The following is a 24,104-nucleotide window of genomic DNA, read 5'->3' on the forward strand; positions in this document are numbered from 1 at the left end:
CACGATTCTGAAAAATGTTACTTGACAAACAATCAATTTATTTCGATTAAAATAATTCATTATTCATGAAATTCAGCAAGTCGTTGAACAAAAAACTTGCACGCAACAAAAACATTTATCCGCTAACTTCACACAAGTCCGTAAAGAAGGGATGCGAAACACGAGAAAACTCGTGAGCGGTCCGCAAGATTTATTTTATATTAGTGGTTAAGGCGAGCTTCCAAGCCGGAAGTTTGCATTCTCCCTTATGGCTACCAGAATATACATTGTTGACATTCCCAGCGAAATCTGAACTCGACTCTAAAAGTATTATCCCACATCATCCGAAACGATTCCCGTAAATTCTCACCTTTGCCTCCGCCCACCAAGCCCGCACTTCGTAAGCTGCTTTCCGCGGCGACTAAAACAAGTCCCCTCCAGAGTCATCCAATCGTTCAGCCGCTTGCCGCCCCGCAAAACGCTAGAATGAAATTGTGCCCAAGTGATCCGAAACGTACTTCCATGTGAAGAGGAGAGCGAGCAAAAAAAAAATCAGCACATTTTGCCAACAGTTTGTGCCGCTTCGTCGCCATTTGCAACGCTGCCGACGGCTGCTACCAAGGCTGTCATCCTCAGAAGTCCTTCGGGGGACATAAAATTGAAAAGCAGCTGAAGTACGGCATCAGCAGCATCCAACCACGCACCGCTCGAGTAGTCACCCAGCATTCGCAGCAGCGGCAAATAAGTTTCAATTAAATTAAAATACAATTTATGTTCCTTTCCCCTACGGTTCCTGATCCCGGAGAGTACTTTCTGGTTGGTCGTCTTTCTCAGCTATTTAATTTTTTTCCTCCTCCAAGACAAGATGTGAAACGTCCCAGATGAGGATGCAAACATCGCAACCGAGCTGCTGCCGACGTTGAGCATCTTCACATCGCACGCTTATTTTCACTCCCTCACAGGCTCGGTGTAAAGTATTTACAATTTACACATAATTTTAAGTAGTTTTCATTCGCTCGTTCGGGGCGTGTTTCCGAAGCGCTTGACTCGTCGTCTCTCGTAATGCAATTTGGTTGCCGAGTTACGTGATTTGCTCGAATGCTTCGTGTGCAAAGCGTCTTTTCCCTACCGGTTAATTCCAAGCGGTGCATGTTGATTTGCATATCCTATTAGGTATGAGGCAAGTGTTCCGGCCCTAAACAATCATCGCTGGGAAAAGGAGCACTCTTCACACGAACGCATGCTACCCAACCATCCAACCGAATCACTATCATCATCGCTCGCCTTTCCTCATTCTACTCCTTGCCCTGCCAAAAGGACGATGATTTTCTTTTCTTCCAACCCCCCAACGGCTCGACATTGGCGAAGACTAATGTAAGCCATCCGTGCAGGGCGATCCCAGGTCCTGTTTATCCCAACCACCACCACCCCACTAACTGGCAAATATTACCCCCTTCATTCGCAGGGTTATTTTCACTTACCTTACACCACCCCTTCGCTTTTATCTCCGACCGTAGGAAATTAACCGGCACCGTCACTGCGATGAGATCTGACGACGAGGATGATGATGAAATGGGCTGCCTTGACATGCACCCGGAAGGAGGCTCATCGACTGGAGTGTCCTCGCCCATTCAGACGGCGAAGAATTCCGAGCTGGAGGAGGTAAGTTGAGTTGCAGATATGGCTTAATTTGGAGTAAATTAAGTGGGAAAAATTTTTGCTGCGAAGGTTTTTGCTGCTCATATTTTAATTTTGAGGTTTGTCATCATTGCCAGTTATTTCTTCTATTTGCAACATGAATACAAATAGAATCAAATTCAAACATGGTTTTCTCAATGAAACTCTTCGAATTCATTCAGTACATTTCCCAATAATCATTGCAGTACTCGTACTGCTATGGGAAAAGTTGTATGCATTCTTCAACTCATCGACACCCAATTCCAATTAGAATTAATGAAGAAACAAATTTTAGGACTCGATGCGTAGAGATTTTTACATCAAATATAATTCTCTTCAACTCCCTAAAAGATTCCTAACAAACTAATCGAACACAATGTGTATAGTACTAGAGGAATTAATTATTTTGCAAAGAGATAATATTCAAAAACTTCAATAACATACATGTTTTCATACATTTTAGGGTATTCGTATTCTGTAACGAAGATAATGGTGCTCAGGGTTTATGCAAAGGACGGATTTCGCACCAACTCGTCTATGGGATTTGCATGACCCTCTCAGAACTTAATGAAACTTTCGGAGCGTGAAGACCTTACCTAATTAAGCAATTTGGCATACTTAGTTTTCCGAAAATTTATCTAGACATATGGAAAGGACCAAATATTTTTTACCCATTTTTTTATTAAATATTTTTACTCGAAAATAGTCCTACAAAAAAGTGATCTATGGAAGAGTTTTAGGAAAATAATTGAATTTTTTACTAAAAAAAAAGTTTTTGAAATCCTACGCTGAAAACAAATCGTTTTTAAAAACTAAAAGTCGATTTTCTCAAAATGGATCTCAGATTTTGATGAAAAGGTAGATAAATGGTAGATAAATATGTGCCTACTCTTTCATACATTGCAACTTGTGCATATTTAAGGCAAAAAAGTTTTTCTAACAGAAACTTTTTCAATATTTTATTGAAATTAAGTTTATTTCTTTTTTCAGTGCAGAAAGCCAACCCAAAATAATTTAAAAGATAATAATAATAAAAATGTTGAATGAGTGTATTAGAGGACTTTATTTCAAATGATATGTAATAGAACTTATGAAATTTTTTGACATTAAATTAATTTTCAATTCATCCGATCTTATACCATGTACATGTTAACTTACATTCTCAGAGATACAATCAACATATATTTCCAATTTTTTTCTTTCTATCTATCATTCTGAAGATTTTGGGATTATCTACTGAATTTGAAAATCTTTTAGCTGCGATTTCATTTTCATCTACAGGATTAAAGCAAATCAATTTTTGTGTTCCCGATATTGTCGCGTGATTGAATAGTCCCTCAAGTTCACTTGCCTTTTTTGTATGCTACGGTCCCTATCTACCGCACAAAAAAAGTTTTTTTCAAAATGTGCACCGAACACGATTTTTTAAAGCTGCTTTTGAAGTTTTGCACGATTTTTTTTATGCGACTTTTTTTTGTGCAGTCCCTATCCCTCGCACAAAAAAAAAGGTTTGCCTGTATTTGATATCTGAAAAAACCATCAAATTTATCATGAACGCACCTTGAGTTATTCATCCAAAATGATGTTCTCATTCAATTCGTCAATTAGGCGCGTTCGAAGGTGCGTTTATGGCAAATCTCATCTCTAACAATAGTGACCACCTTGCCCCCGCTATGGGTCAAGCAAAAGTGTCTCAATAATTTTATGAAATGCTTTAAAAACATACCGTTTTCTATACAAACACACTCACACGGCCCGTGTGTGTATTATTGTAACATTGTTTTCACAGGGCATGCCCATATTGACCACTAAAACACTAAATTTCTTGCAAGCAAAATAACAAATCAGTGATCGTCGCCATCTGAAATTTATTTTTATTGTTTATCATGACGTTTCACCTATACACACGCAAAAATGGGTATACATGATTGAGTGTAATGCAATACACCAAACTAATGTGTTATAATTGTCCAATAGTTGATTGTTTCAGAAATCTAGAGAGTGGCCATCTTACCCCGGGTGGCCGTCTTCCCCCGTCCTCCCCTATCAGTTATTGTATTGTATGTTGCACAACCAATTTGTGATCAATTCACTTCTTTGACATAGGACTATGTCTTTGATTTCTATATAGGGGGATCACTCTACGAAAAATGTAACGATTCATTAAGAGTTTTCAAACGCATATTACTCAAAATGGTTATTGCGACATATGTTGTGTTATATATCATTCTCCATTTACCGATAATAGGCATTAATTTTATGTTATATTGTATGTTGTCCAATTACTACACACAATCACAGTCCTATATCAAGATCCCATCCGTGCCCCTAGGCTCAGACCCATCAACATAAGTGCTACTAACAATTTATGTAATGTGGTCCAGTATGTCATAGTGTTGAGCGTGTTGTTTGATTATGTAAAAAATGCACTTAATAAATTTAACTGGCTGCTGATTTAGAAGATCGAAAGGGTATACTCATGCGTATCAGATTGTGATAGCTCGAGTAGTCGCGATCTTAATATTATGCTCCCCATATATGTCTACCTAAAAAACCCGCTTTACTAATTCAAGTATATACCCATTCTCCTTTTCCTTTCCTATACATAAGTAGAACTTATCACCCAATGGGATCGACTCACTACAGCAGCTACGAACTTCCCAAGAGAGCACTCATGACCATAGAATACTCAATATACAGCACCGGGCTATAAAGTTAATACAAAAAATGTTCCGGACAACGTAACAACGAAGGAGAAAATGCTATTTTTATCTATAATATATTTCTGTAGTCATAGATTCATGGTTCATGTCCTTGGATACGAAAGTGACCCAGTTTGCTTCGTAACACTCCAGGACATTCTTTGAATAGCGGCACGAAGCTAGATCCGGCCAGAAGATCTCAATCTTTGTGTTGTTTCAAAAGAGGAAGCAGCCGCTGCCTCTTTAGGCAGCCCGTTTACTTTAGACCTGCCCGATTACAGTCCCGGTAGTCACGAACGGTGCACTCCGTTTGCCACATGAGCAGATCGCTTGACAAATCATGTACGAGTATTTCTTGGCAAACTTTGAAAGTTTCTGTTTCCTTACTTCCGCCGGCCGCCGGAACATCAAGCTTGTGCTGGGCGGTGAAGAACAGTAGCCCCGGAAGCTGCCGGAGGTCCGCCTTGACGTAAGTCTCATCATCCATGAGGCCGAGTGAGTCTCATCATCCAATGAGGCTTCGTCAGCATCTGGGTGTACAGTTTCCGGGCCCGTAACTTTTCCACCGTATTTCGCCGTTCGTCACGATTTGGAGCCATCTGCACTTTGTATGTATGCAGGGCCTCCTGGTCCTTGGCTCTCTGAACGAAAGACTTGGACAGAGTCAACATTTTGGCCACATCCCTAATCGCAGGATTAGAATTCGATGCTCAGTAGCGTTTAATCACGACTCACCGAATATCACCGTTGCTTTTCGGGAGACGCCACGTTTTCCAATATTCGAAAAATTGACAGCGATAAAAGTACAGTGTAAACAATACACTCTAAACTACTTCTACTTCTTTTCAAGAGAAAATAACCAATGGATGATTCTCTACACAATTTAGTCGAATGTCTAATGGATGCTTCCATATTACGTAATTTGACGGAAAAAGTGTTGAATAAACTGGATTCATAACGCTTTGTGCGGTCATTCGAAATGACATTCAAAAACATGCCTTCTGATGACCACAAAATAATTTTCGAGCCAACAATTAGTCAGTGTTTAGTCAGACCAGACCATGTGTTTTGACCGGACCATGGGTTTTTATTGAGCACTAGCTGACCCGGCAAACTTCGTCCCACCCAAAATTTGTTTTTTGTTATCAATACATTCAAACATTGATTGATCTTCAAATCGACCCCGTTGAATTTGCCTTTTACTATAAAATTCCTAGTATTTCAAACAAAAATCATCATAATAATATTTTATTATTTTCAGACACAATTCTCGTTCAAGATTTTTCAACCACTTGCAAATAACATATTTCTCCGTTACTTGGAATAAATGTTTTATACAGAAAATATGATAGAATGAAGGCAGCCCTAAATGCGACAATTCCTTTCTCGAGTTTTGCTCTTATCAACACATTCGGCGATACTTTTTTATTGGTATAGATAGAAGAAGATATAGGAGTGCGTTCCATCACATTAAAATCCATTTCCAGTTTCGAACAAACATCAAATGGACTAACAGCACTTGTCACTATGTAATTATAAAACATATGGGAATTAAATTTTCCGAATTTCCCCTTTTTCCTTCAGAGTTTTCCGAAAATTTTCAATTGTCATGTTTGGTTGGAATATTTTTGGTTGAAATATGTGTAATATTTTTATGGGACCCCCTCTCCATTCCAGGGAGGGGTGTGATACCATCATAGAAACATTCTCATACCCAAAAACACTCACATCCCAAATTGTGCTTGATTAGTTCTCGAGTTATGCAGAAGTTTGTATTTCATATGATGGCAGCCCCCCTTGGAGAGGGGGGAGGAATGCATTCATCATAGAAACGTTTCGTGCCCCCTAAAATCTTCACATGCCAAATTCTTGATACTTTTTCTTGATTAATTCTCGAGTTATGCAGAAATTTGTGTTGCATTTCCATGTTCCGTTTGCTTAATTAGTTCTAGAATCATGCAGAAATGTATGCTTCATTTGTATGGCAGTCCCCACCTCCCCTCAGAGAGAGGGGAGGAGTGTCTATTCACCATGGAATCGTTTCTTGTCCCCTTAAACTATCGCATGCCAAATTTGGTTTCATATTCTTGATTAATTCTCGAGTTATGCAGAAGTTTGTGTTTCATTTGTATGGCAGACACCTCTCCCCCTCCACCCTTAGAGAGGAGGGAGGAGTGTCTAACCACCATGGAAACATTTATTGCACCCTAAAACCTCCATATGCCTAATTTGGTTTCATTTGCTTGATTAATTCTCGAGTAATGCAGAGATTTGTATTTCATTTGTATGGCAGCTCCCCCCTTAGAGAGGGGGTGGAGCGCCTAATTACCATAGAAACATTTATTGCACCCTAAAACCTTCATATGCCTAATTTGGTTTCATTTGCTTGATTAATTCTCGAGTTATGCAGAAATTTGTGTTTCATTTGTATGGCAGTCCCCCCTTAGAGAGGGGGGTGGAGAGTCTAACCACCATAGAAACATTTATTGCACCCTAAAACCTCCACATGTCAAATTTGGTTTCATTTGCCTGATTAATTATCCAGTAATGTACAAATTTGTATGGCAGCCCCCCTTTAGAGAGGGGGAAGGGGTCTCAAACTATCACGAAAACCTTCCCCAAAAACTCCTACAAACCAATTTTCATGTTGATCGGTTCAGTAGTTTCCGAGTCCATAAGAATCAGACAGACAGACAGAAATCCATTTTTATATATATAGAAGATTCGAATCAATTTAGATTTCGTTAATACTGCTCACGAAATGCTCAACCTAATGCAATCAATAACTCGAAATTTTAAATTTTACTACTTGGTCCCCTCTGACTTAACACCGATCAATTGGTAAAATAATTTCCCTCATTGCATTTTCTGAATATAATCCTAGAAGAGTTTTCCCAAGTTTCAGACCCATATTGAGACTTCTAATTCAGATTCTATTTGTCTTATGTGAGACCTCCAAATACCAATTTTAGTTATGTATTGCAGATTTTATATGAATATTTTCAGATACTTGATGCAGATTCAGTAAACGGTTTCCATAGGTAGATTAAAATGATCAGAATCAGAATATAAGTGTACTGAATTCAGATTCAGATTGAAAGTAGTACCGAGATAATCCGTTTCCAAATGTACATTGCAAATACCTTATTTCGTATTCGGTACACTTTTTCAGATCCCAATTACGAATTGCAGACTCTCACTTTGAGAGATCCAGTCAATTTTAGATTCCATATTTCAAACACACACACATATCAACCAATTGTAACTAGGTCTAAATAAATTACTGTTATTCCTTCTCCCCCAGCCCGAGAAACAAATCAACTACCTCCCCGACTGGCTGTACGACGTGGACCTTCGCAACGGTGACACCGAGACCATCTCCGCCTCCGAGGAACAATTCTGGATCGAACTGATCGAGAAGTATCTCAAACCGTTGGATCTCACCGAGAAGCAAAAGGACGACATGAAATCTCAGCTCAAAGCGCTGCGTGATCTGGCCGTGTTCGCGTTTGTGATGGCCAACGCCCTCTTCGTGCTGGTTGTGTTCCTGCTGCAGCTCAACAAACGCGATCTGCACATCCAGTGGTGGTTCAACGCAAAAAACACCATCAGTTTCGACGAGAGTACCGTCGAGATCACGGTGCGTCGGGAGTTCCTCGAGCTGGAACCCATCGGGTTGGTGTTTGTGTTTTTCTTCGGGTTGATTTTGGTTATCCAGTTTATAGCGATGTTGATGCACCGGTTCGGGACAATCTCGCAGATCCTGGCGTCGACCCAACTAAATTGGTACTGCTCCAAGAAGGCGAAGGATATGTCTTTGGATGCAGAGCTCCGGGAGAACGCAGTGGAAATCGCACGGAGGCTGCAGAGACCCAAGCCCCAGTGGGATGAGGAGGATTTGGAGGATGACCAGAAGGCCATCGGTAGAAGGGATACCATCCATAGAATACTGTATCAGCACAAGAATAAGCAGGATTGGAGCAACTTGGAGGCGAACTTCAAGCGGAACTACTACAAGGATGGTGACCTAAATCTCGGCGGTCGATTGACGCTCAGCAGGAAGACATTGAATGTTTTGGACACGCGACGAAAATCGATGGCAGAGCAGAGGAAGATCAGAAAGTCAATTCTTCGTGGGCAGGACCCGTACGATAATTCTGATGATTTGTGGTACCAGGGAAGTCCTGGAGATGATGACAGACAGAGGAAGTCTGCCTCGCCGCCGGAATACAGCACCGGACCAGGGCAGGCCAGAGCCATGGGCGGAAGCGGCTTTGATCAACCACCGAATTTTGGAACAAAGGACAGGGGAAGGGATAATTACGCGTACCAAATAGATGAAGAGTTTGAGGATGTTTCCGAAGATGAGGATGATTTGTCGTTTGAGAGACCTACGCTGCAGATGGAAATGACGGAAAGGCCGAGCGCCAAGTCTAAACGAAAGAGTCGTGTAGCTTTCGCCTAATGAACTACAATGAATGATGTACAAGTTCAATACTTTTAGAATGGTACACAATTTTGATAACTGTACTTTGAAAATTAAATTATTTAGGAGAACAACGCAATAAACGCGTGATTTGATGAATATCATGTTTTTTTTCATTTCGATCAACAACTCCAATTCAATTTGTTCCTGCGGTCCATCTTCAGGAAGCGAACCGCTGCTAACTGAATAAAATTTCCCGAGCACTGATAGATTCTTGTCCGGCGCAGCCAAAACCAATCGAATCGCCGGAGGAAAGTCAATTTTCCAATTGCAGTTATTCGCTGTTGCATTGTTTGCTTCCGTCTTCTATTTTTTCACTTTTTTCCATCGGATTTCCGCTCGTACTCTTCAGCAACGATCGACGTGGTCACCAACGCCATCATCAGCAAGTTGTTTGTTCAAATAATAGCGGTCAGTTAGAGGCAGCGTTGGCCGTTGCAGTCAGTTCAGAAATAATCAACGTGGTGCCGCCTCGAGGACATCGGTCGGGCTTTCGCTCACGTACGAGACGTATTTTTTTCAGACGTTCGCTTTCGCTGCCGATTTCGAATCGAATTAGTGGATGAAATCTTTTTTTTCTTCCTTTATGGGCACTGAACGCAGGTAACATTTTGTACAAGAAGTTTGTCAAAACTTCCCACAGCGCATAAAAAACTACCAATTCCATTTACAAATCTTCGGCTGGATGAGGCAAAATAATGGCACCTACTAATGCTGCAGAAATTAGAACTTTGCCAAGCAATTTCTGCAATTGCCAGCAGAAACAGCATTCCAATTATAAATCAACCTTGTGTACCAAGGCGCCATAATTCTTTGCCACCACTAAAGGCAGCAGCGGCAGCAACGGCAGAGGCAGTGATTTCTGGCCTCAACATATTGGAACCCTGGAATACCGCCCTCTCAGGAGAGATAGACGGAAGCAGCACCCAAAGTGGGAGAGACACTGGGAATGAGCTTTCCCAGCACAGTCAAACAGAACCAGGCGGGGATTCAAAGTTTGTGGCAGCATAAATAATAATGATAATAAAAGTAATGAATGTTTGCGAGTTCTGTTCATTGTTGTTTCTTCCAATTACGTTTGTGGGAACAGACACCTGCGGAATATCACATGCTCCTGCTGCTGAATGTGTGTGTGGTGGTTGCTCTTTCTAGAATACTTTCAGGGCAGGACCTCCGAATCCTTCAGGAGTGGTGCCATGCTATGTTTGGACAAGTTTTAATATGAACATTTGCATTACTGAGGGAAATAACGGCAATTGTTCATACGCATGCAAGGCTACAATTTTGGTGTTCATTTTGAGTATTCTTTCCTGTTCTCTCAATATATGATTACATCCAGAGTGTAAAACAGATTTCAGCTCAGCTGCCAACAAGTTCCTAATAGAGTTTGTTGACAGAATGATAAAATCTCATCTATTTATTCACAAATTATCACAAAACACTCACACGAAAAAGACTTTTTATATTTTGAGCCTAACAGCGTTAATTTATCATAGAAATTTATCTTATTATTTTTTAGAATGTAAGAATGTTATGTGTTCACGCCAAAAAGGGAACTTTTCGAACCACCCTAGATTTTAAAGCTTATCACCGTTATCTCACACGTTTAGCCGCGAAGAACGCTTTCATTATTATACAAAACCCGATCGAGCTTTATTGATCTGAAACCTATCTAGATAAGAGTGAGAACTGTAACGATAGGGAAAGAAAGGCTCAAGCCAGGTTCAACAGAAGATGGAAACGGCTGAATCAGATAGTCGGAAATCTGTAGGCGCGCGAAATAGATCTGTGGCTCTAGAGGGGTCCCCGGACTGAAAGGTAGAAACAAATTAATTTATCATTATTGCATTTTTGGATTTGGAAAGTTACAACCAAAAGTATGAAGTCACCTCAAGGGATATAGTATTGCTATATGGATTTTTAAAAGCGAGATCATGTTTTTTTCAGTTGGTGGTATCGATATCACAGGATCTACTAGACCGAATTTGCTGAGTTTTTTTTTTAGCTTGTAGAAATGAATTATCTAAAGCAGCTATACTCAACCTGCGGCCCGCGGGCCAATAGATAAAATGTGTATGAGTAATGTTGGTTACATATTGACCCAGAAACTTGTTTCAATAGCTCAAAACTGCTTCAAAAGCAAACTATTGAAATTTCAAAAAATACCTGCTTGAAAGTACATCTAATTCGGTCTTTTCCAGGGCCACTAAAACTTTCGACTAGAGAGTTATTTTTGCATTGCATTCTAAAAATCTATTTTATATTTATTTTTGGCTGGAGGGGGATTCTGTGATGAATCCAGGAGTGTGTTTGGATTTACTGGTATAATGATGTTGTTTTGAATTATAGAAAAAGACCAAAATTCGTACTCCTGACCCAGTGAAATCGTTCATTTATCGACCGTTGCCATTGCTATCAAATATTTATGTCAAAGTTTTTATTGTTAAATTGCTGTAATGTTTGTTCTCGCCGGCAAGAATTTCGTAGTTTTATGTCAACCATGCGGTCGTGTCTTGAACAGCACCCTTCTTGTCTTGCGGCCCGCGATACCATGACTAACATGTGTTGTTGTGGCATTGTGACCCCAATGCAAAAAAGGTTGAATACCGCTGATCTAAAGCGTTACATAGCCGTTTTATGATATCTATTTTTTTTCGTTTTTTCATGAGCTTCTAAACAGCGATTTTTCATGAAAAATAATTCATTTTCAACAACTTCACAATGCCAGAGTAGTGATTTGTTCTTTATTCTTTGACTTCTTTTATCCATTAGTTTTATGTATCGCTCTTCAGTTCCTTCCGAATTTCATTTATATTGTTTTCGGCTAACTTTTGTGCATAAAAATGCTATACCTGTTTCTGACATAGGGTACTAATCCTGCATCTCAAAGTTGTTCAGTCATATCGTTATGAACTTACGCAGGGATTTGCTTTACACTCGTTTGCGTGAAGTTCCCGGTTTACCAGCATTCCAATATCAGATCCCACGATCGCAAAGCACAATTTCTTTTAACACTTCGCCCAAAACGACGTTTTTGAGTTTCTTGCGGAGCCCAACATGCGGATAAATTATTAAATGAAGATCAAACTTAGTTTGTAGACAACTTTCACATTATCTAGGAATATTTGTTATAATTTGAAGACGATTTGACAACAATAAAACAAGCCAAAGTCATATTATATGGGGTTCGCAAAAAAAACTGCAGTACAAACCATCCGTACTGTAAATTAATGAAAAGTATAGTATAAACATTATAATAATATGGTTAGGATTTTATTATTTTTCTACATATCCTCCAGTTACATTTAGATGCCTATTGTACCAAATTCCTTTTAAAAATCCTGTTTGAATTTTGTTTGAAATTTGAATGAGGAAAGTGTCACCCATATCTGGGTGACGGGGCGACGAAAGTGTTAACTCACGCTAGTCGATAATCTAAAAATGCTACAGTCAGTGTATTCGATAGCTTCGCCCACATGTTTGTCGAGCCGTTCTACATTGTAACTCTCAAATAAACTGCATCACACACATTCTCTGCAAGGAATTCAATTTTCCAAAAGCATTGCTGTCTGGAAAGATCATGATGATATGGAGTAATTCCAAATGAAATAGACAAATGACAAAACATGAGTATTTTTGATTCGAATGAGAGTGTTAGAGGTAATATGGAAATATGAGTTTCACACAGCAATTGGGACCTTTTTGACTCAAGTGTAACTTTTGAAAAGGGCGTATCGATTTGAGTAAGAGAAATCTTTGATAATTTATATCTCAAAAACTATGAGTCGTACCGAAATAGTGTCTCAGAATGAGTTATAGAGTATTGATGGTTGAATATCAAAAATGTACACTGAGAAAAAAAATTAGTACTCTTTTTTTAATTTACAAAATAAAAATTCAATTTGCAATATCCAAAATACATATTTTTTAATTTTTTTTTTAAATTTTTTCAAACAAAATAGAAGTCATGCAGAAAATTTAAAAAATGGGCCCAAGATCTGTATTACAGTGATTTTCAACTCATTTGGCTGGTTCGTCACTTTTTACTTCCATTTTTGGAAGAATGTCGGGAGTGAGAATTGAACTCGTGACCTTTAGCATGAGAGGCATGGATGTTACAACTACGCCAGATCGCCTCCACAAATGGGCCCAAGATGGTGAAACTATTTTTGACGAACTTTGTGGAACATCGAATTTTTAGGAATTTTCGAAACTTTTCGAATTTTTGTATGTTAACAATCATTTTTAGCCACAAATTATGAATCCTGATGTGATTTAAAACAAAAAAGGTTATTATCAATCTCCTTCTAAATATAGCCATTCTAGAAATGTTTAAAAAAATATTTCTAATTTATTGTCTTTTTTATAGTAAATAATCCCTTTTAATATGTTTGTCGTGTTATACCGTCATGTTCATGAAATTTTATGAATTTGCTTATAATTTCCAACAATTTTTCCAAATACATCATCATGGTTCATTTTTTGACATAACTTTTGGAAAAAGCGTATCGATTTGAGTAAGAGAAATCTTTGATAATTTATATCTTAAAAATATGAGTTGTACCGAAATAGTGTGTTAGAAAGAGTTATAGAGTATTGTTGGCTTAATTTGAAAAAAAAATATACACTGAGAAGAAAAATTAGTATTCTTTTTTTTATTTACAAAATAAAATTTCAATTTGCGATATCAAAAAATATATATTTTTTTATATTTTGTTCAATTTTTTCATATAAAATAGAAGTCATGTAGAAAATTAAAAAAATGGGCCAAAGATTGTAAAACTATTTTTGACGAAATTTGTGCAACATCGAATTTTTAGGAATTTTCGAAACTTCGAATTTTTGTATGTTAGCAATTATTCTTAGCCACAAATTATGAATTCTGATGTGATTTAAAACAAAAATGGTTATTATCAATCTCCTTCTAAATGCAACCATTCTCGAGTTATTTAAAAAATATTTCTAATTTATGATCTTTTTTATAGTAAATAATCTCTTTTGATATGTTTGTCGTGTGATACCGCCGGTTTTAAGGAAAACTTAAATATATATATATATATTTTCCACTGATAGTTCCACAATCTTTCGTCAAAAATTATCATTATGTTTTTATACTATCCGAAGAGTCGCAGTTCTTGCGCTTAAAAGTTGAAAAGTTGGGCTGTGGTCTGAATCTGGGTCATGCGGATAGAATCAAATTGGATGTCGAAAAGAATCAAATATAAATGTCAAAAGAGTTCCAATAATCAGAAGCGGAAAAAAGAGTTACTTTTCTTATAATAATCCACCAGTTTTTTATGATTCTAAACATTAGAATTATATTATTTGACCTTTTTTCTTTCATTAGAACAACTTAAAAGTATGAATTATCCAATTTAAAATATTTATTTAAATACTAGTTCGGTCACAAAAGGTAAATAAACAAAGCCCGAGTCACGGAAACGTTTGCTCTTTCTATAGGAGAAACGTTTGACAGCATCTGAAAAACAGACAGTATGGGGAAAAAAGTTCCAAGATTTTAATTACAAGCAAATTGCACTTGAAATATAAATTCGATCAAGTCCGCATGACCCAGGTCTGAATAAGTAATAATCTGCTAAATCCGGTGAATACGGTGAGTGGAATAGCGCATTCCAGCCAAATTCCAAAATTATTTGCCGGAATGCCAAAGAGACATGGGGCCGTGCGTTACTCTGGTCTAACACGACGCCCATCATATTGATTAATAGAGGACGGATCCCTGCCTTCGATTCGTCCAGTTGCGAGCTTTATTTATTGTAATTTATCGACTGATTGTTTTATGAAAGTTTATAACACAGAATTCCTTTCCAATACCACCAGACACAGAGCATGACTTTCGTCGAGAAAAAGACCGGCTCTGGAAGAAGCTAATGATTTTAGTCAATTTTCCCAAAACTTTTCCATTCAAAATTGTTCTCACGATTTTCAACAAGAACGGCAAACGAAAGCTGAATAGAAACCCGCAACTAAAAAAACAATGTCGAGCATTTTTAATATAACAATACTAACAGTTTGTAGTGTAATTTTCATCCTGCTGGAATGAATGATCCTCTACTAACAATGGAAAAAATCGTTCGCTAACAATTTATATGCGTAGTTTATACATTCGACGAAAAATTTAGAGGAACAGAATGCGAAGTCGAAAATTTTAGGTGCTTTTTGACATGCTGTAACTTCCTGGAAAAACAACGCTCATCGATGGGATGCGCATCGTTTTGAAGCTATAACTTTCAGATATTAGAGTACTTTATGCACATATTTTTATCTTGATGTGTGTAGGTGTAGTGGGCAACAATATCGGGATGAAATGAAAAATCAATCTTTCTTTGTTTTTTCAAGAATATTCTGGACTAACATAATTTGTTGCTAACCATCTCAACAGCAAATCTAATTAACCTTATCAACCAGCTTTTATGTGATATTGACAGAGATATTTCAGTTTGAATTAAAAATTACCCCTTCGTCTTTGATGATGAATAATTTAATAAACAACCATCGCACCGCAAATCGAGAGGCAGTTTTAAAAGCTCCAATAAATTCTACACAAGAATAATTTGTTACTTTGACGGAAAAAAATTATTTAAATTTTTTGCATCGATTTCAAAAAAGTGCCAAAAACAGGATTTTTTCAGTGCTTTACAAAATCCACTGTAATTCTGCAAATATCGCAATAAGTTCTAATGTTTGTAGGCAAATTTTTAGCCTAATGTATTCCCTAAACATCCGTGAACGTTTCATATTGATACGTTCAGACGTTTTTTCTAGCCGATTTTTCAAAGTTTGGAGTAAATTAGAGGAGCATTTAATCGCAAATCGTATCAGAAGTATTAAATCATAAGCGACTATCAGAATGAACGATTTAAGGGGGTATTCTAGTGTAAAGACACGTATTTCGGACGTTTTTTCGAGCTTCGTAAAAATAAAACGAAAACTATGTTTGCTATCTATCATATCATTACTAGCTGACGCGGCAAACTTCGTCCCGCCCAACATTTGTTTTGACGTAGGATTACGTCTTTCGGGAACATATGAGGGTACAAATTGAAAATCGAAAATCGAGCGCATCATTAAAATTGTCCAATTTCAAACGCTAATTGCTCAGTCTTTTCATTATGGATTGATAGATTATTGCGTCAATCAATGTCGGCACTCCATAACAATTTTTTACATTGAATAAAATAATATATGTCATGAAACTAACTATCGAACAACTGAAAAATCTCAACCCCTATCCTAACGGAAATACCCACTTCGGATTGGCCGAAAATGACGACACATGCGGCGACTTATGTACTTACAATTATTGGTCAGGTATTTCCTGATGAATTTACGAGATATTTGCAATAATTGATCTGAGCACTCCATAACAATTCATCACAATGGATAAAATAATATGTCATGAAACTAACTATTAAAAAATCTAAAAATCTCATCAAAACCAAGCTGCCTGGGGGAAATCGGCATTGCAAATACATGAAAGTAGGGGGAGCTTTTGTTCCCATCGAAATGTATCCCCTAACAGAGATTTCTAATTCAAGGTACCTGGGCGAAATCAACATTTAAATACCCTCGTGGTCGATAGTTTAACAAACGACGTGCACAAATGGATAGTGCTCATTGTGACTAGCGTGGGCAGCGCTGATTGCATACGTGCTGGCGGATAAATTGGGATGAACGAGTGTTTTTTTTTCGTTCCAATAAGAATCTTTCGATGGATTAACTTATGTTTGATAGAATATAAATAAAATTTTAATTTGGAACTTTACGTTGGTTGCTTCGTGAAATTTCATATCATTGACCGACTATGCATTGTAAAACTTTTAGCACAATTGTAAGTGTAAAATTGTATATTGTAGCGGTTGTTTTAAAATTACTTGAAATAGGAAACGATTTTTCATGCAAGTTCATGCGTCGAGAAAAATTGGAAAAATTAAGGAGTGAAAATGGTTTGAATGAACACTTAGAAAGTAAAAATTATAAATGAAATTATTTTCTCTATAATAAAATAACACTTTTATTTTGGTGAGAAAAATTTACAATTGTGTTCGATAATCATAAGTATCTTATATTACATTGAAGAGTTTTTTTTCTTCATTTCATCCATATATAACGCAGAAGCCATCTCGTTCAGAGCCACAGAGGGCGGCTTTCGTAATACACACCATCCAATGACTAATCACCATTCTTCCATCATCACTCGGTTGTGAACACTGGTCGAGTAAACAGGCAATACCTAACAACTAGACAAAACTGCGCTTTTCCGGGCCACCAAATCATTATCAGAGAATTTAACAATGTAATTCTTCAAACATATCCAAAACAACAGATAGCCTAACGGAATCCTACGTCAACTATGCGGTCGTGTCTCGGACACAACCCTCCCGTGACTTTTTTGTTATCAATACCTTCAAACATTCACGTTTTCTTACTACGAGCAAGTTCATGAGTCCAATCGCAGAACTGTTCAACTGTTCACTTCTAATCGACCCCGTTGAATTTACCTTTTACTATAAAATTCCTAGTTTTTCTAAAAAAACTCATCATTATAATATCAGATTATTTTCAGACACAATTCTCGTTCAAGATTTTACAACCACTTGTAAATAACATGTTTTTCCGTTACATGGAATAAATGTTCTATACAGAAAATAAGATAGAATATAGACAGCCCTAAATCGGACGATTCCTGCTCTTATCAACACATTCGGCGATACTTTTTTATTGGTATAGATAGAAGAAGATATAGGAGTGCGTTTCATCACATTAAAATCCATTTCCAGTTTCGAACAAAGATCAATTTCGCTAGCCCAAACATCAAATTGACTAACAGCACTTGTCACTATGTAATTGTAGAACATATGGGAACTTAATTTTCCGAATTTTCCCTTTTTCCTTCAGAGTTTTCCGAAAATTTTCAATTGTCATGTTTGGTTGGAATATTTTTGGTTGAAATGTGTGTAATATTTTTATGGGACCCCCTCTCCATTCCAGAGGAGGGAAGGGAAGGGAATGTTGAACCACCTTAGAACTGATTCCCTAAAACCTCCACATGCGAAATTTGGTTCAGTTAGCTTGATTAGTTCTTGAATTATGCAGAAATTTGTCTTTCATTTGTGTGGCAGCTCCCCCTTAGAGAAGGTGGTGCAGTGTCTAATCACCATAGAAACATGTATTGCACTCTAAAACCTCCATATGTCTAATTTGGTTTCATTTGCTCGATTAATTCTCGAGTTATGTAGAAATTTGTGTTTTATTTGGATGCTCCAAGAGAGGGGGAGGAGTATCTAACCACCGTAAAACCATTTATTGCACCCTAAAATCTCCACATGCAAAATTTGGTTTCATTTGCTTGATTAATTCCCGAGTAATGCAGAAATTTGTGTTTCATTTGTATGGCAACTATCTCAAACTATCATGTTGATCGGTTCAGTAGTTTCCGAGTCCGAGACAGAAATCCATTTATATATATATATATATATATATATATATATATATATATATATATATATATATATATATATATATATATATATATATATATATATATATATATATATATATATATATATATATATATATATATATATATATATATATATATATATATATATATATATATATATAGTCAACTCTCCCTTACTCGATGTTCTGTAACTCGATATTTTCCCTAACTCGATGAATTCCATGGCACCTTTGATTTTACATGCATTCTTCTCTCCCTAACTCGATACCTCCCTTACTCGATGCCTCTGTTACTCGATGGGCTTTGTTTCATTTTTCCATGGATTTTTACCTCGCTAACTCGATTGATTTTCGTGTACTTGTTTTTGTGCGTTTCTAGCTGTCATTTCAATTGCTCTTGAAAGTGAAGACGAAGTGTTCGTATTATCAAGGATTTTTTTTTTTCAAGTATGGAAAACCAGGGAAAACCTTTCAAGCGAACGATTAAAACGCTAACCATTGCGCAACGTTTGAGCATCATCGAGCAGGTCGAAAAGTATGGGCGAAAGGTGTCTGAAGTTGCAAAAGATTTCAGTATTGCACAAAGTACGGTGTCAACACTATTCAAGCAATAGGAAAAATGGCATCGGATGGGAAAATTGAATGTGGACAAAAAGCGTATAAGGTTGGTTGGGAACGAGAAGCTGGAACGGTCAATGGAAATTTTTGTCAATCAAGCCAGAGAGAATAATTTACCTCTCTCAGGTTCTATTCTTCGGGAGAAGGCTTGCGAATTTGCCCAGAAACTGGGAATTCCCAATTTTAAAGGAAGTTCTGAATGGCCAAGTAAATTTTTAAAACGGCAAAAGATGACATTTCGGAAGCTATGTGGCGAGAGTGCCAGAGTGTAACGGACAACTGGATTTCGCAAACCCTACCCAGTATAATCGCCGAGTATGATGCACGTGATATCTACAATGCAGACGAAACAGGACTTTTCTACAAATGTTTGCCAGACAAAACATTTGCATTTCGATCAGAAACTAGCCACGGAGGAAAATATTCGAAACAACGTCTGACAGTCATGTGTGCAACCAACATGGACGGAAGCGATAAACTACCATTGCTGGTCATTGGAAAGAGTAAAAACCCACGGTGTTTCAAAAAGAAGAAATCATTACCAGTGATATACGAGAGTAACACAAAGGCCTGGATGACCTCTATTCTTTTTTAAGAAATGGATTATGCAACTTGACGAAAGATTTTCCAAAGAAAATAGAAAGGTATTGATTCGGGAATTATGTGTAATGGGAATGTATCATACTTATATCTCTTTCTCCTCAAAGGTGGTCATGTTCGTTGATAATTGTACAGCGCACCCAAAATCTCTCCAACCAAAGCTTTAATCGATAAATTTGCAGTATTTTCCACCAAACTCTACTTCAGTAGTTCAGCCGCTGGACTTGGGCATAATCAAGAACCTGAAACAGTACTATCGCCATGAATTAGTAAAACGAAGACTGCTAGAAATGGAGGATACAACGGTATTTTTTTCCTTTTTACATTCGTGTTATTCAGCACTCATACTGCATTCAAATATACTCTAGGACTCTTCAGATATATCGGTATTGGATGCAATTGAATTACTTTCACGCTCTTGGATAAACAAGGTTAAATCTGAGACTGTTCAAAATTGCTTCAGGAAAGCCGGATTTTCCATAAATGATGATGATGATATTCCGCTGGCAGAATTAATGCGTCGTGAGCTTGCTGCTGTCGACAGTGCAGTACCATTCGATTGTTCATCGTCATTTGATGAATATTGCGAAATGGATCAAAACGTGATTTGCTGTGATCTAATGACTGATACCGATATACTGGAAAGTGTTGAAGAAGCTGAAAAAAACGTTGAAAATAGTAGTCCTATGGAGTTAGAGGAGGTTCAGGAAGTTTCAGCTGATTGTTTTGAAATTACACCTTCGAACGTTAAATCGAACCTAAAGAATATGTCCGAAATATTGCAATCAACTGAAAATGTTCCCGTGAAACTATTTGAACATTTCTTTGCGATTGAACAGTTCCTGCGTGATCGTTACAATTTAGTTTGAATTACATACATAATTAATATTTTCTTTGTTTTTTTTTCCAAAATATATATTTTTATAAAGGCTCATATGGCGTTAGCCTCACGGGGCCGGGAGTTCAATACAATTTTTCTTATTATCTATGTTAGTAATATGTAACCGATTACTCGCGGTTGGCTCGAGGTTAGTATTACAAGTGTTTTCGTAATTCGGATGTTGCTGTCTCCAATGCTCTGTACGTGTGCCCGACACGGGATACTTCCTATTGGGATGCAGCTTATTTTCTTTGTTAACCTAGTTCCTTTTCCATTTCCAATTCCATTTTACAATAAAATTGGCCTACTAAACAAACATCCTATGTATTTTAAATTTATATTAAAATTTGAGAAAAGAATGTATAATAGTACATGCGCATTAGTACATATAGGGTAAATGTACTAATGCACAAAAACAAATCAATTATAGTAATATCCTGTATACGCAATGGTACCAATTATAGTAAACCCCATGTACCATAATTGGTTTATTCCTAATTGGGTAATATTTTTATGCCCTAATATTGGGACACTTACCCTAGCATCATATATTTGCAATTTGTGGCTTAAAAAAAATATGAAAAAATGTTCTGTATCTCGATACCTCCCTAACTCGATGGTCCCTTGGATATCGAGTTAGGGAGAGTTGACTGTATATATATATATATATATATATATATATATATATATATATATATATATATATATATATATATATATATATATATATATATATATATATATATCCTGTATACGCAATGGTACCAATTATAGTAAACCCCATGTACCATAATTGGTATCTGAAACAGAAAAATCAAACAGATTCTGAATCAGAAGAGATGTCGCTATCGCATGAACCTCGGACAAGTCGAAAACATTTTTATTGATAAAATGGCGGCCGTTTGAAAAACAAAATGCGGTTTAAATAGTTTTTTCTTACGTTTCCAGATTTTTTAAAAATAGTCAAATTTAAAAATTATCATTTCTCAGTGGTTCATGCGCGATGCCGTACCAGGTTGGATACCGCATTGTTAAAATGGTTCTAACTCGGTAAATAATAGGATTTTCGATAAGTCCTTTCCAGAGTATATTCTTGAATGCCTTAACTACAGAAATATGAAGAAAACTAGACCAGAATACTGCCTTAACACAAGTTTTAACAGTAGAGCATATGCTACCTATATTTGTTTATAGTTTGCGTAATGAACACGGCCTACCTGAAAATGTTGTACACGTCGCTCTCAAACGAGCAGTTTGTGTGACCAACTAGCCCCTCTAAATATGAAAAAGAAAATTCATGAAAATTCAATATAAATAATTATCAGCGATTTCCATTAACACTTAAATCCCTTTGTCTTAAGTTTGAGCCTATTTTTTTGATGATTATTAACCATTTTCAGAACAAATTTTATAATGCGCAAGCCATGAATGGTTTTTGGCAAAATCGGAACCATGTCCTCATTTTTTAACTTAATTACTTCTTCTTGAATGGCGTTAACGCTCCCTGTGAAACTTTTGCCGTCTCAACGTAACGTATTAACTAGAGTCATTTATCAATACATAGTTTAGATTTCTTAAGCCAAATAACACGCCTTGAATGTATTCAAGCTCTGGAATACGCGTGACCACAGTGCAAGTCGGAAGAAATTTCTTTGACGAAAAATCCCCCGACCAGAACGGGAATCGAACCCGAATACCCGGCATGATAATGTGAGACGATAACCACTCGCCCACGGGTGCACTTAATAACTTAATAAACTTAATAGAACAGTTTTTCCAATTTGTTTATTTTATTGCATAAGCAATTCGCTATATTTTGTCCATAGATCGCTTTTTTCGATTTTTTGGACGCTCAGATCCCGAGATATCGTCACTGACCAACTTTCCCCTATGACCAACTGGCCCCGTCACCATCAAACACACAAATGACTTACAAATGTAAATGTAGTGTTTGTAGTAAATAAATGAGTATTTTTATGCTAATAAAATAGATTTTTCTCTACAACGAACGTTTTTGATGGTACTGATTTTTGGTACAGATTTTTTGAAGATGAGATGAGAAACATTTTCGACCCCTCTGGTACAGATAAAAATGTGGCAAAACAGCCTCCGAGTATCAAGCTCGTGCTAGCCAAGTGAAAAAAAGACAGTTGTAAGCTCACCCTCAGTGGTCTCCGTGGCTCACGCCAGGGATCGAGAGCTTCTTGGGGTTAGCCCTTCTGGCTAGTCTACCTAAGAGAGAGTTACAATTGGGTGAGGATTGTAGTAATCAAAATTGACAGCAATATAAAATATTGTTTGATTTACTGCCGCAAAACTTTTACAAGAAATCGGAATGGTCCGTCTGAATTCAAAAATATGGACATCGTGCATCGAAAAACCTTAAATCAGCACACTCAATGTATACATTGTAATTGTCACTCTGACACGGATTTAGTTTCAGTTACATTCTTGAACCCCCGGATTATCAATGGTTTTCAAGTTCATCTTCCCAAATCATGATGTCCGACTACGGCAAAATCCAAATGCATTACACATTCTCCGAACCACAATTCTTTACCAAATTGAAGAAATAATCCGAGAAACCAACAAATTCCGAACGCTGATTGGATCGAACGGCAGCACAACCACATCATCGGCGGTCTTCTGAGCTCCCATTCTGTCTTAAGACATTTATCCAGACAAATCCAAACGATGCACGAGTCCTTATGAAATGAAATTTGATCCCTCAATGTTCGAGTTTTCCGGATGACGTCGGTTGCTAACGATGCGAGCGTTGGTTTCGCGGAAGGAAAGAAACCGGGAGGAAGCGCTCCGCAGCCAAGATAACAACGTCTCCATCATGCGCCATTGAGGTTTTGTGCCACGAAGAGGCCCCAGAAGGAGTTGTTGCTCGCTTAAACGCGAGCTACATTTTGACTGTGAAGGTTAAAAATAGTGAAACTACCATACAAAGGCGGGAGATATACGGGCGGGGAGAAAATTGCATTGAAAATTCATGATAAACCATTTTTGGGCGCCACACACACACACACACACACACATTTTCGTGCCCGTTGGATGCGAGGGTAAAGTGGCGGTAAACCAAGCATTCGCCGGATAGCAGCAATGGCATTATGCATATCAAGCGGTTCCACAAAGAGTCAAGGAAGATGCCTCGAGGCTCTGGGAAACCATTATCTTGCACCGAGCGGATTTTTCTCTCTCTCGCTTCGTTTAAAATGCACAATTTACCATTTTGAAGGAATGCAAATTAGGACTGAAGGAACGAAAAAGTTTCTGCTGAAGTTGGAAGATTTTTCTGAATTTCCATTCATTCTTGTTTAATGAAGGATTGCATGAATTTAGTTCACCGAGGGTCGTCAAATAAAAGAGCAGTAAATCCAGGTAAGTAATTGACCAACAAAATTACCTTCGAGCTCCAGCAAGGGAGCGATTTTACAGAAATTATTTACCGGTGATAAACATGTTTCTAATTTTCCCCATAATTTATTGGAGCTCAAATGCAGCACATAAAATATTGATTAAAACCAACTCCGTATCGAGCTAAATGGCTCGGCCTGTTGTTTCGGGCAAAGATAATTCACACACACATTCCATTACTCTCTCCACCCGAAAGGTCAACAAATCGAAAAACAATGTCCTCCTCCGGTGGTCACCGTTTTTCGGTGCCCCAAAC

The 24,104-nt window shown here is 37.4% G+C and overlaps 1 protein-coding gene across 1 annotated transcript in view; it reads left to right on the forward strand.

Annotated features, from left to right (window-relative positions):
* LOC129777721 (chitin synthase chs-2-like) overlaps positions 1-8,904 on the forward strand; it is a 91,756-nt gene extending 82,852 nt beyond the window's left edge. The window contains exons 8-9 of the mRNA XM_055784164.1: positions 1,497-1,641; positions 7,663-8,904. Of these exons, the coding sequence (XP_055640139.1) occupies positions 1,497-1,641; positions 7,663-8,823 (1,306 nt within the window). The 3' untranslated portion in view covers positions 8,824-8,904. The remainder of the gene's footprint in view (positions 1-1,496; positions 1,642-7,662) is intronic.
* The last annotated feature ends 15,200 nt before the right edge of the window (positions 8,905-24,104 follow it).

This window comes from Toxorhynchites rutilus, chromosome 3 (assembly GCF_029784135.1).
Source record: "Toxorhynchites rutilus septentrionalis strain SRP chromosome 3, ASM2978413v1, whole genome shotgun sequence".
Classification (NCBI taxonomy): Eukaryota; Metazoa; Arthropoda; class Insecta; order Diptera; family Culicidae; genus Toxorhynchites; species Toxorhynchites rutilus.